A 13,389-nucleotide genomic window follows, 5' to 3' on the forward strand; every position below is an offset into this window, starting at 1 on the left:
CCATCACTTTCATTGTAATAGTTTTAATTGTCGACATAATTACAGGTGCGCATTCCTGATTGTCCTGGCCCTGAGAGGATTCTTGAAATTGTTGGTAAGGAGTGGAATAATGCCTTTGAATGTCTGGAGGCAGCTATTCCCTACCTATATGAATGTCCAGACGGAACAGACAATGGAGACCCAAGAGAAATGAGGTGAGATATCATTGTAAAGATGAAATAAATAAAAGGCGCCATCATACTATGTAATGTACCCTCCGGAGTACTGATACCTCCCCCCCCCCCATCCTCTTTCCCCTGTTTTGTAAAAAATTGGGGGGGGGGGTGACGTTTTTCGTTTGTTTGTTTTATTACATTAGGCCATGTTAGCTTAGGTTATATTGGGTACTGGTTATGCATAGGAAAGAAAACTACATATCTTATCTCAATCTTATCTCATCTGGTTATTTTCAAATATTTTAAAGATACAATTTTCAGGTTTCTGATTCATCAAGCTATAGCGGGTGCTATTATTGGCAAGGGAGGAGAAAACATAAAAGAGATCAGAGAAAGTACTGGCGTTCAAATTAAGGTATTAAACGGTCCTAAAACTTTTTTTACTTATTAACAATATTTATTTATATGATTTTTTAAAAATAAGAAAATTATACATAACAGAATTTTATTACCTTGCAGGTTTATTCTAGCCCTTGCCCAATGTCAACAGACAGATGTGTTCAGGTAAGTTCACTTTTAAAAACTTTAGAATAAATGTTTCTTTTGAAGCAAGTTTAGTATAGATATTTCTGTATTCTTTACAAGTAGCTTCGCCTCCAGGGGCACTTGACCTGGGGGAGGGGGGGGTCGACGATCCCCAACTTTCTATTTTAGTTTTTAGAAATATATGTAAAACATTCCTGGACCCATGGGAAGCTTCACTGTAAAGGAGAACCACTCGGTTCAGCGGTTAGAGAGATCCTTCGATACATATAGACAGACACAAATCCTGTTATTTTTTGTTTATTTATGGAAATTAAATTAACATAAAATAGCTTAAAGTTAAAAATAGATTATAACAATGAAGCTTTTTCTATAATTACCAACTTAAAAAGTTTAAAATTTTAAATTGTAATTGCCCTAAATGTACCTATTTGTTATGAATCAACAGGTAAAAGCAATTATTTGGAATTTTATTACTGTTCGTGAAACTAAACCATTAGCTTAACACACCAAAAACCTTAAAATATTTAGGTTGAGGGTACTCTAGATCAAGTAATGAATGCTGCGAGAGAAGTTTACAAAACTGTTATGGAACACAACCTAAGAGTAAGTAGTTAAGATACATCTGTTTTGTTCTCTTTCGTCATTCAATTGGTTTTGCATAATAATTAAATAGGCCTTTTTTCTTACAAATCAATGACATTTACAAACTTTTATTCAGGCAAATGAGAGCATTTATGACCCCGAAAACTTCGACCCCTTTTTCTCGAATGAGTATGGGGGGTTCGGAAGTGCCCGTGGACCAAAGGGAGGTAGAGGTGGACCACCAATGGGACGTGGGGGACCCAGAGGAATGGGAATGGGACGCGGAGGTAATGTTCATTTTCAGCGAAATTATTAGTGCATAGAAAGCTTTTAATAAGATTCATTATCACGGAAAATAAAAATATCTTATGACCTCATTTTTTTCATATTTCAAGCATTCATGGTAAGACGGTTGCCAACAATCACTTAAAATTATAATTTGTGAGGCCCCCAATTCTCTTAATTGTTATGAGTTTTGTAACTTTTATTTATCTTTAGCTTTTATGCCCCCAGGTGGATTTGGTCGTGGTGGTGGGTTCCAGGATGATTACTTTGATGGTCCCGCAAGGCGGGGATTTGGTGGCATGAGGGGTGGCTTTGGTCACTTTGGTGGTCCTAGTGGATTTGGAAATGGGGGAAGCTATGATGCGTTTGGCGGTGGAAATAGAAATGGAGTTGGTAAGATTTTTTATTAGGACAATTATAACTCTTTACATAGGTATCCTAATACTAAATTAACAGGATGTTTGTGTGTTTGTTCCGAAGGATCTCGCTAACCGTTGAACAGATCGGGTTGTCCTTAACAGGGTAGCTTCTCATAGGTCACGGAAAGGTTTATAACTATTTTGGGGGAGGGTACCACCACCCTCCTAAGAGAAATCGCCCTAGAAAAAAATTATTCCCCCCCAAAAAAAATTTTTTTTTTACTTTTTCTTTTAAAATCTAAAATCTAGGGGCATAGCCGCTAGTATAAATATAATAAAAAGGGTGTTAAAAAAATAACCGATCGTTCACAATTTGAACCACCATAATTACTTCAAATCTTGGAGATGGACCCCATAATGAATTGAGTTTTTTTATGGGGCATGTAAAGACCTTTCTTTAGACACCTTAACAAGGTTTCTAACTCAATCTATGCCAATTTGACATAAAAAAGACATTCCCATCCAACTTGGAGGCATGACGGCTCTGTCTATTCCTAGTTCTTGTTGATTGCCAGGTCATTCTTTTTGATGCCAAATTGGTTAAAATTGTGTTAGAAACCTTGTTAAGGTGTCTAAAGAAAGGTCTTTACATGTCCCATCAAAAACTCCAAACATTATTGGGTCTATCTACAAGATTCTAAGTACTTATGGGGGTTCAAATTGTGAGCGATTGGTTTTTAAAAAGACAAATTTGTAATAAAATATGCACTTTCGGCGTAGGGCAAATTTCTCTGCAAGGGTTAGGTCTTAAGCTCTAGGGCTCTGGAAGGGTAAGTAGATTCAAAATTCAGTATTGTTTTCTCATTGTCATTGCTTGGGCATGAATTGTATTATTTTTTTTTTATTAATTTTAGACCAAAACTTTAAGGTTTATATTAAAAAAAGTGAAGCGATTGGTTTTTATTTTAACACCCTTTATATTATATTTAAACAACATTGCATAGTAAAAATAAAATAAACGCAAAAGGGAAATTTGAGAGCATTTTAGCAATTCCTAAACAAAAAGGGAGAGTACAAAAGGGAAAGGGATAAATATATGGATGTAAACGTACCACGGAGAGCTTTTTCTTAAGTAATAAACTAGGATAACGCCTATCTATAGTCTTTGTTTGTATTGTATGTAGTTGCTAAGTGTTAATATTTATTTCTGCACAGGTCCTAAGTTAGAGTTTGAAGAAGAGGAATCAGGAACATTTAAGGTAAAGTTTCTTAAATAAACTAATAAACGCAGAATAAAATAAAATTCATGTAACCAATAGCTTCTAGTTTAAAAAATCAGCAAAAAAATTTTACCTAAAGACTTCATCTCAAATGGTTTATCAGTTGTTTATATCTTAGCTTTGAATTAATTTTCTATGGTATAGTGTTCCATCAAACATAGTGAAGCTGTGCAATTAAGTACCGAATTAGATATATAATTAAATGTAAATTAAACATATTTTTAGACATTGATCGAGAAAGATTTGGCTGGTGCTATTATTGGTATTGGTGGACAGAGGATCAGAAAAATTAGAAGCGACTCTGGGGTAGGTTTTACAAATTAATCGATATTTAAAATCTATTATGATATCAATCAGCTTTATACAAGATATATTTAGATAAATATCAAGTAAGATTTGGTCTAAAATTTAATTATAATTTTTTCAGGCCCAAATTAATATTAGCAATCCTGAAGAAGACCACAGAACAATCACAGTTTCAGGTAATTTCTACATCTCAACTATTCTTGCACTTTAAACTAAGCATTTTATCTAATTAAATTAATAGGTATTTAAAATCTTTTTTTCTTATATAAACATATTATTTTAAAAAACTTAAAGTTAGGAAATATAGTTATAATTTCTTATACTATGTTTAGGCGACCAGGAATCGACTGAAAAAGCTAAGCACATGCTGCAGAGAGCTGTGAATGAGTTTGGAAGTGGGGGAATGTAAACCTGACAACTTACCGCATCTGAGTTCTGTTCTGTATAGTCCTGTAAAGACAACTTCACATTAGTGTTGTTCCTTCTGCACAATGGTACTCATTTATATTGAGTACTAGATTATTTTTTTTGTTTATCCTATGATCTCTCTCATATGAGACCATTTAGGGATTGTATATTGTTTTCATTTCTTAAATTTTTGTGCGTTTTTTATCATAAGTTAATCATTTATTATTATTGAACTTCTTTTGATAATTGATTGTGTGTTGTATAAAATTAGGTCACCTCATAATATTTTCACCTCAATGACCTTTTTTTCAGAAATAACCCTCCCAGGTTTAATAATATTTTCAAGAATGGCAGATATTGTTCCCTCCCGGTTATTGAATGAACTAAAAAATGCCATATTGAAAATGGAACCCTCCCTAAATTGGACTCTCTTCAACATGATGAACCCTCCCATATGGTGATGTGCTTTGAAAAGCAAAAACTCTCCATTGTGATCATTTCTATAAAGTGAGACCCTCCCAACATGAACTCTGCCAAGTCAATGTGGAATATCCTAAAAAAACACTCCCAATCAAATGATGAAACCTAAATTAAATTTGAACAAATTTTTTTTATCTGAAGCCCTCCCAATGGAATCTGTTCTTGATCAATTTGGACCCTCCCAATGAAAACCTGGAACCCTCCCAGTTCAATGCGGTCCCTCCCACTCAACCCCTCCCAAACAGTAAGTTTTATCTTCCAACATTTGCTTAAAATAAAGCCAATTTTTCAAGATTATTATGTTGATTATTTAATTCATGCCAATCTAAAGTTCAATATCAATATAGTATTGTGGAATAATAAAAGAAAATACAGCCCAAAGTTGTGTACAAATCAATGCTGTTGAAATCTAATATTTGTCAATGTTTAGGTGGATAATTCGATGACATCTCCAAGGAATACTAATGGGTTACTTAGACTAAAATAAGTTGAAGGTAATTTTTAAGACATTTAAAGCATTTTATTTATACTGCATTAAGTGTTTTGTTGTGTTCAAAAGCAAAAGTATATAGTTATAAATCACATTATTATGAACTCATGGAATTAAAATTCATCATTTATTTGTTTAATATATGAAATAGATATGCTTTTGTGTTTTAGCATTTTGTTATTTATATTCGTTTCTCGTTTTTCACAGATTATCAGTAATTATTCTCTCATTTTCAGGAAGTTATCACAAGAAGTTTAAGAAAGAGCAGCACCAATATACCTACCTCATATAAGATTTTGTGTATTTAAATATGGTGCCTTAGTTTATCTTTTTATTGAACATTTTCTTATTTTAGTAATACTATATATTTCAGACTTTATTCTACATCAAAATGTTTGAGGCACGTCTAGTTCAGGGTAGCTTGTTGAAAAAGCTTTTGGAATCAGTGAAGGAGCTACTCAATGAGGCTACTTGGGACTGTTCTGATACTGGCATCCAGCTACAAGCAATGGACAACAGCCACGTGTCTCTTGTCTCTGTTACCTTAAGAGCTGATGGATTTGATAAGTTCAGGTAAAAGCCTTGAATATCGGCCTAACACTGCGTCATAAAAATATCAGTTGACCGACACATATATTATATATATAAAGGTCTTGCAATTAGTTAGTTAAGAGATGCATCAAAATAAGATATCCTGGAGTATCCCGTCAAGAAACTTGATCTTAATATTTTTAGTTGCTGGTATTTGTTTATAGGGGCGATTTCTTTTGAGGGCAGATTGGGGGTACCCTCCCCCAAATAGTTATAAACCTTCCCAGGACCTTTAATAAACTACATTGTAAACGAGAACCTTATCGGTCCAGCGGTTAGGGATTCTTACGGTAAGTCAGACGCACTTAGATCCTGTTACTTTTATATAAGGTTTGTATTTTATTTTAGATGTGACCGTCAATTATCAATGGGAATGAATCTTACTTCGATGTCCAAGATCCTGAAATGTGCCAGCAATGATGATATTATTACTTTGAAGGCTCAGGATAATGCTGATACTGTCACCTTCATGTTCGAGTCTCCCAACCAGGATAAGGTAAATCAATCTTTTCAAATAACAAAATCTATAGGCTAAGGTATATAAAACATCCCATTTCTTACATTCTCAGTATTAAACAGTATTAAAAATTCCTACATATTAGTTGTTCCTGTTTGGCTTATGTAATATAAGAGGAAACTTTAATTTACTGACTACTGGCTGAGTTGGTAAGCTAAGTTTATCTTTGATTATTTTTACTTATTTAAGGCCTTTGATTCTAATAGGTTGACTTAGAGTTTAATTCGGCTGCAACTTTGCTAATTTAGGCCAATTCCTAGGATTTTAGGAAGTAGCACATAATGCCGGTAAATAAAATTTCCTATTACTAAATTCATGGAAATTTTCTTTATAAATCTTGTTGAGCTATAACTTTAAAATTAAATTTTCCATTGTCTTGTCTCTTTTTCCATGAATTCAATGACATTAATGTCAACAATTTGCACAGCAACAAGAAGATTTTATCATTCTAAATAAAATTCATCTGTTAAGTTAATTACTAAATTATTTGCATTAGAAATGAGATATATTTTAACATCCTAAAGGGATAGTTCTACGAAGTGTATTTAAAGAGTTAAGGTACTTAGAGTAGTGAACTTTTATATGTCTTAGTAGAATATATTAGGCATTGGATAGATATGATTAAATGTTAAAGAATTTTTAACATTGACCAGACCAAACTTTTTTTATTTGACAATATCTAAAAAAGTTAAAGTGATTTGCCACATAAATTACATGAGAATGGTCTATTTTTTCCAAATATGTATAGCCAAAACACCAATATCAGAGAATCCTATTCCACATATTTCACAAGAGTTATAAAAAAGGGGTTCCCCTTGGGACAAGTTACTTAAAAAACATAAAAAATAACATCCGGTTCATTATAGGACAGGTTTTCTAGAGATTCTTTTTAAAAATAAAGAAAACCGTCCGGTTTACTTACAATATACACATTATCTCACGCGGAAATACCAACTAACCATACAACATATATATATATATAAAAAGACCATTCTCATGTAATTTATGTTGCAAATCACTAACTTTTTTAGATATTGTCAAAAAAAAAGTTCGGTCAGGTCAATGTTAAAATTCTTTATCACAATCATATCTATCCAATGCCTGATATATTCTATTGAGACATATAAAAAGAACACTACTCTAAGTACTATACTAAATATTTTATTGGTCATTCTTTGTTGTTATGTGTATTTTGTTGTTTAAAAAGTTTAAAGTTCTATTAACTAGTAAATGCTATCTAAAGTTGTATTTATGACAAAAAAGTTTTCGCCATATATAACATGCACAAAGTTGAAAATAAAAATGAAAAACTCATTTTTTAAGGAAAATCATTGGTCAAATCTTTTAATTTTGATCAATAACTTTATATTATGCACTACTACGTTATTTAAAATAGAAAAAAACTTACGGTTCACTATTTTTTTTTTAATGCACTTCATGAAACTATCCCTTTGAAATGTTTACCCTTTGTTTACTGTTCAGGTATCTGATTACGAGATGAAGTTGATGAATCTGGACGCAGAGCATCTGGGTATCCCAGAGACAGATTATGCTGCCGTTGTCAAGATGCCAAGCTCGGAGTTCCAGAGAGTTATCCGTGATCTTTCTCAGTTTGGTGATAGCTTGGTTATCAGTGTTACCAAGGTTGGATAATTATATTAAAATATATAGTTTAAAACTTAGTTTGCCAAAAATTTAAGTAAGCTGAGGAGGAAATATTCATATTTTAAAAGTTCATAATTGAGAGCAATTTGACTTTTAGGAGCATATAACTAAACGGTTACACTTATCATCACGGAAAATACGTTAATAAATGACCACTTTATGAATCTTTTACCACAAAAAAAAAAGTTATATTTTGGCAGGAAGGAGTAAAATTCTCAGCTGCTGGTGATATTGGAGTTGGAAATATCAAGATAGCTCAGAACAGCAGTGTTGACAAGGAGGAGGAAGCTGTCACAATTGAGATGCAAGAGCCTGTTACGCTAGCTTTTGCCTGCAGGTACGAATATTAGAATGCAACTTTATGTTCTAAATCAGGCTGTCACTCACGTCTAACTTTAACTCATTTTTGGGTTGGGTAGTTATTAGGGATGGGAATCCGTCGAATTTTTGGGCCGGATTCGGATTCCGGATTCTGAAGGAATCCGTCAAAAAAAGTGACGGATTCTTGTGGATTCCGGATATTTATTTTTGGCGGATTCCGGATTCGGATTCCGGATTCTAGCAGTATTTTAAAAGGCCGTCCGTCACAGAGGTATAGCTTTTTTCATTAATTTAACACTATGTTACTTGGTTGAAGCCTTGATTTGTTTAAAGTGTTAAATTGTTAAACATTTACATCACATTAGTAATTATTAAAATTTGTTATGTACAAAAAAATTTAAGAGGGAGTTGTAAGAAAAAACTCAAGACGGTAATTTTAGCCTACCAATTTAGAATCCGGAATCCGCTATAAAAAACGGATTCCGGATTCGGATTCCAAAATAGGCCGAAAATTGGGCGGATTCCGGATTCGGATTCCGGATCCGGATTCCCATCACTAGTAGTTATAGAAGCATCTTCTTTCTGATGCTGTGGATATTATCAAACAACTAACTTTATAGCTTTAGCTATACTTTCTAACACCTTCACTAAAGACTTTTTCTTGTTTCTTTGTGTATATTAGTTATTTACCAGAAATGTTTATTGTAGGTATCTGAACATGTTCACAAAGGCCTCTGTGCTGTCCAGCCAGGTCTGTCTTTCCATGTCTCCAGAGGTTCCTCTGGTGGTTGAGTACAATATTGGAGAGATTGGTCATGTTCGCTACTATCTGGCTCCCAAGATTGAGGATGAAGACAATTAATACGAGAATATTTTTATTCCTCTATCAGATTTTTTAAAACCCAACCCTCAACGCTTATATAAATGCTGCTAACAAAACTTGTTAACAGAGTTTATTTTAAAAGATTTAAATCTATTAGGTAAAAGTTTAAAATTTTTTTTTATATGTACATTCAGGTGTAGCAAATTTACCAATATGTGATATTCATAGAAAATTAATGAAAGTATTTAATGTGGCATTACAATTATAATTTTATTTTGATATGAGTACCTGAAATATATTTTGATAAAACTAATTCTTTGTATTTTTTACTAAACTTTTCTTCATGTCATTGTCCAAGTTCGGTCGATTTGTCGGTAATTCACTTGTGATTAAACACACACATACATTACCTATCAATTACCTCATACAGGCGGAGTTGCAGTCCTTGACACTTTAACGTTAAGAGGAGCCATAATCTCTTCTTTTCTGTCAAAACACCTGGGGGTAATAGTTCAATAATACGACAACGAACTCGGATTGCACGACCATGTCTGGAAGTCCTAACTATGCATGGCTATGAGTTGCGCCTCTGTAGGCCAAGGCATTCTCCTTACTCTGTCCTATAATGTTGCGCATCTGACATAGAAGCACATGAGACCATCTTTAACATCACCGCTAATATACACAAAATTACTCCTATAAATTACAATTAGTTGTTGAAATGTGTGGACACTCGAGTTAATGAACCAACCTGTCCAAATTCCCCCCAAAAATTTGGTCAACGAATAAGAAAATGTTATTTAAAACTTTGGGAACTAGTGTAATAAACATCCCAATGTCCCCTACACTCCTGGCTCAAGAGTTTATGGAATTTAATAGTTCCTTACGACGTAGACATGTAAAATCTAATAGGAGAAATATTATATTAAAGTTATAGAACGATTACGCCAAACAGAAGCGAATCTGTTTGAAATCATAATCAAATCGGCATAAAAATAAAGGAAAACAAGGATGACAAGATCCATAAAAGCAAAGCTCTTGAATGGTAGGACAAACAAACAAGTATCTAAACTGAATAAGCAGAAAACGAGTCTAAACTGAATTGTAAGCAATTTAAGTTTTACTTGATTATAGAGATGCTTCGCATTCAACCAACATTATACCATGATGTAATACAAATTTTTATTCTAGCAAGGATGACAACATCCATAAAAGCGAAGCTCTAAAACGGTAAGACAGACAAACATTAAGTCTTGCATAGTTTCAAAACTGAATATACAAAATATTAATATAAAAGTTTTGACAAAATTATACGTAAAGAAGTTGTATCAACTTTTTTGCTTTTTATTTAAGATAGCTAGCCGGTCCTTTCAGTAAGTAGTAGATGTAAAATTTTTCATAGAATTCAGATATGCAATCGGTTTTTTTGTAGACCTCTTATTTTTTAAGTAATTTAAGTTTTTTAAAAAAATAATTAAGTCGGTTTTAAGGTACTAAAACGCAACAAAATAAAAGAAGAAAATAGCCAGTATAAACAAAAATAGTAAGATCTTTAATTTGACACCTTACTTTTAAAATTCTGTTGAGTAATTGTTGAAAAAATCTATTTTTTTAACCTCGGTTTAATCAAAACATTAAACCTAAATATTTTCTCATACAGACATAAAAAATATGGGTTCATATATACCATTAGAATGAGAAAAATAATATGAATCCATTGTAAGCAAAATTGAAAAAGTTTAAAAAAATTGTAATAAAAAATAGAAAAAATAAAAAAGTTATTTTAAGAATTGTAACTACTAAACTAGCCAATCACAAATTGCAAAAATTGATGAATCGGGAAGCTTAATCTATAAAATTAACCTATAGAATTGCCAGAAAAAAAGGAGAACGTTCATACAATGTATACAATAGATACTACAATAAATATAGTGATATTAAAGAACATGTAAAGAATGAAAAATTATGAACAAATATGCATCAGTCTGTTTATAAACTTCAAAACAATGCAGTTAAAAATACATTATTGTTTCTTGTGTTTAAAAAATATCTGCTACATTGCATTGTCTTTTGTTTAGGTTTTGTTCAGGTTTGGTTCAAGCTAACCCTTTAAAGCCGAAAATTATGATTCTTAAAATAAACTTATTTTTTTTATTATAGTTTTATAAAACTTTTTCAATTTTGCTTAGAATAGATTCGTAATATTTTTCTGATTCTAAAGATATACATGAACCCATGTTTTTTATGTCTGTTTGAGAAAATATTTAGGTCTAAAGTTTTTATTAAACCGAGGTTAAAAAAATAGATTTTTTCAATAATTACTCAACAGAATTTTAAAAGTAAGGTGTCAAATTAAAGATCTTACTATTTTTGTTCATACTGGCCATTTTCTTCTTTTATTTTGTTGCGTTTTAGTACCTTAAAACCGACTTAATTATTTTTTAAAAAAACTTAAATTACTTAAAAAATAAGAGGTCTACAAAAAAACCGATTGCATATCTGAATTCTATGAAAAATTTTACATCTACTACTTACTGAAAGGACCGGCTAGCTATCTTAAATAAAAAGCAAAAAAGTTGATACAACTTCTTTGTTAAAAAACTTCTTGAAACACCGAATACTGTTTAAGGACATACTGACATTTTTGGAACTTGATTATAGAGATGCTTCGATTATAATATTGTATCTTATTTTAATAGGAATCAGTACTCTAAAAATTAGATCAATCGGATGATTTTATCACTTAAAAAACTGTTGTTAAAAATGAACTTGTTTAAAATTGACGTACGGGCATTCTGGTAATGATTGTAGAGTTGCTACGCTTTCTGAATCGTACTTAACTGTTTTGGGAATCATTATGCAAAGATTGAAATTGATAGGACAATTTTAACATGTCTAAATTAACGAAAAATGCTAACCTATACGGACGGACCGACTCTATGTAATTATAGAAAAGCTTTGCTATTTTAAAGAAGGGGAAATAATGTTATTGCACATACAGGGTGCGGCAGCCAAATAGATAAATGATGAAAATATCAAAAATAAAGTTGTACACACTGAACGAAAGATTGGTATGTCTAAACACGATGTTTTGTTTAATTTCCAACATGGCCCTTTCCTAAGAGGATAAATCAGCTAAAAGTGGGACAAGCAGCTTCTGAGGTCCGTCGTAATCACTGCTTTCGGTTAATAATGGCGGTGGAATCTCGAATTAAACAATTAAAACCGACTGTTTATAGTGTCCACAAGAAGCTAGAGGACACCTGGGACATTGATGCCACCATCCAGATGGTCCCCAATAACGAGGGCACCTCCAGGACGTTTAGGGACACTGAGTTTGTCGTCAAGGCGAGGTAAAGTATGAAGGAGGGCCTTACTAAGTCCAGAGTGTGTAAAAAAAACTCCATGGAGTGGTTAATTGAGAACTGTTTCGATGTAAGGATTTGAGGCTTCTTAATTCAACAGACCTCAATTCTTTGGACTATTTTGTGGGGGCGTATATCGAAACACTTGTTAATAGACATCCCCATACCACCAAGGCCTCCCTTATGACTTCCATCAATTGGAGGTATTCCGCTCCATGAACAGGGACATGCCGAGAAGACATGCTTTCGGATCAGAGGCCATATTCAGGCCAACAGCGATTACATTGATTAAATGTATACTTAACTTCCACATGAACGATAGACCCAGTTTTGATTTTCATTAAAAATGTTGTTTTTGGTAAAGAAAAAGTTTCTTGACATTTGACTGCCGCACCCTGTATCATACTGTGTGCGCACGTATTTACAGCGCAAGAACGAAATGTATTGTTAGGCTTATCTAATCCTGTTTAATTTACATTAATAAAGCACCGTCGTTGATAGAGTATCCCGCGTAATTTATTTATGTTTAAGGGTTAATACAAAAGATTGGATATCATGGTATACCCTTTCCACACAAAATTTGCGCTTAGTTTAAGTGTAACCATTTTATAGTAAACACAACACACGATTATTTCTTAGTGAACTGAAAGAAAACAGGTTACCTATTTAACTTTGTTATTTAAGTGAAGTTTAAAAGTGCCTAAAATATTTCTCTAATCTAATGACAATTTTATCATATATTTATTATTTTTGCATGTGGAAGTTATTGGTATGTTTTAATATTGGTAACTTTTTATGATTGGACATAGTACGTCACAACGTCTGTACATAAAGGAAGGTAGAAGTTTTTTTTTTATTAATTTGTAAGATTTGTCCAATGTTAAAGGATTTTTTAGTGACATTTGAAATTTTTCTTTATGCCTTTTTGTAAAAAGGCATCTAGTTTTTACTTCTTCCACTTATTCCAAAAATATTTTTCGTCATTTGTATGGTTTCCAAAAAAATTGTCTGTCTGTTGGTTGGTTATTTACACATTAGATGATTTACACGGTGTCCCGAAAAGAATATAGTTCCTATCAATCTAGGACAATACTGCGTCCGCATCCTGTCATTCCTATGTCTATTCGTCTAACTTTGGCTACATTAGGGCATTCTGTTTTTTTGTACGGCTGTCACTCCGTCAATCTAAGTAAGTTACCAAAAAAAAACTACCTTT

General features: G+C 32.5%; 2 protein-coding genes across 4 annotated transcripts in view; both read left to right on the forward strand.

The window, feature by feature from the left end:
* The window catches only part of LOC145323576 (heterogeneous nuclear ribonucleoprotein K-like), a 156,733-nt gene that overhangs the window by 46,571 nt on the left and 96,773 nt on the right, over positions 1–13,389 (forward strand). The window contains exons 3-12 of one of the 3 annotated variants that reach the window (XM_080165951.1): positions 46–194; positions 477–570; positions 675–719; positions 1,230–1,304; positions 1,420–1,570; positions 1,782–1,961; positions 3,143–3,186; positions 3,433–3,513; positions 3,635–3,689; positions 3,846–4,236. The exons of 1 other annotated variant lie outside the window; for it this stretch is intronic. In XM_080165951.1, the coding sequence (XP_080022077.1) occupies positions 46–194; positions 477–570; positions 675–719; positions 1,230–1,304; positions 1,420–1,570; positions 1,782–1,961; positions 3,143–3,186; positions 3,433–3,513; positions 3,635–3,689; positions 3,846–3,922 (951 nt within the window). In that variant the 3' untranslated portion in view covers positions 3,923–4,236. Of the gene's footprint in view, positions 1–45; positions 195–476; positions 571–674; positions 720–1,229; positions 1,305–1,419; positions 1,571–1,781; positions 1,962–3,142; positions 3,187–3,432; positions 3,514–3,634; positions 3,690–3,845; positions 4,237–13,389 lie in introns of those variants that run through there. One more of the 3 variants, XM_080165952.1, reaches the window with a different exon arrangement.
* On the forward strand, positions 4,537–9,121 carry PCNA (Proliferating cell nuclear antigen). The gene is made up of 7 exons (XM_080165955.1): positions 4,537–4,645; positions 4,832–4,895; positions 5,128–5,464; positions 5,831–5,978; positions 7,482–7,643; positions 7,865–8,001; positions 8,694–9,121. The coding sequence occupies exons 3-7, from the start codon at positions 5,283–5,285 to the stop codon at positions 8,845–8,847; spliced, it is 783 nt and encodes a 260-aa protein (XP_080022081.1). The 5' UTR covers positions 4,537–4,645; positions 4,832–4,895; positions 5,128–5,282; the 3' UTR covers positions 8,848–9,121.

This window comes from Acartia tonsa, chromosome 7 (genome assembly GCF_053477335.1).
Source record: "Acartia tonsa isolate MP-2025a chromosome 7, ASM5347733v1, whole genome shotgun sequence".
NCBI lineage: Eukaryota > Metazoa > Arthropoda > Copepoda > Calanoida > Acartiidae > Acartia > Acartia tonsa.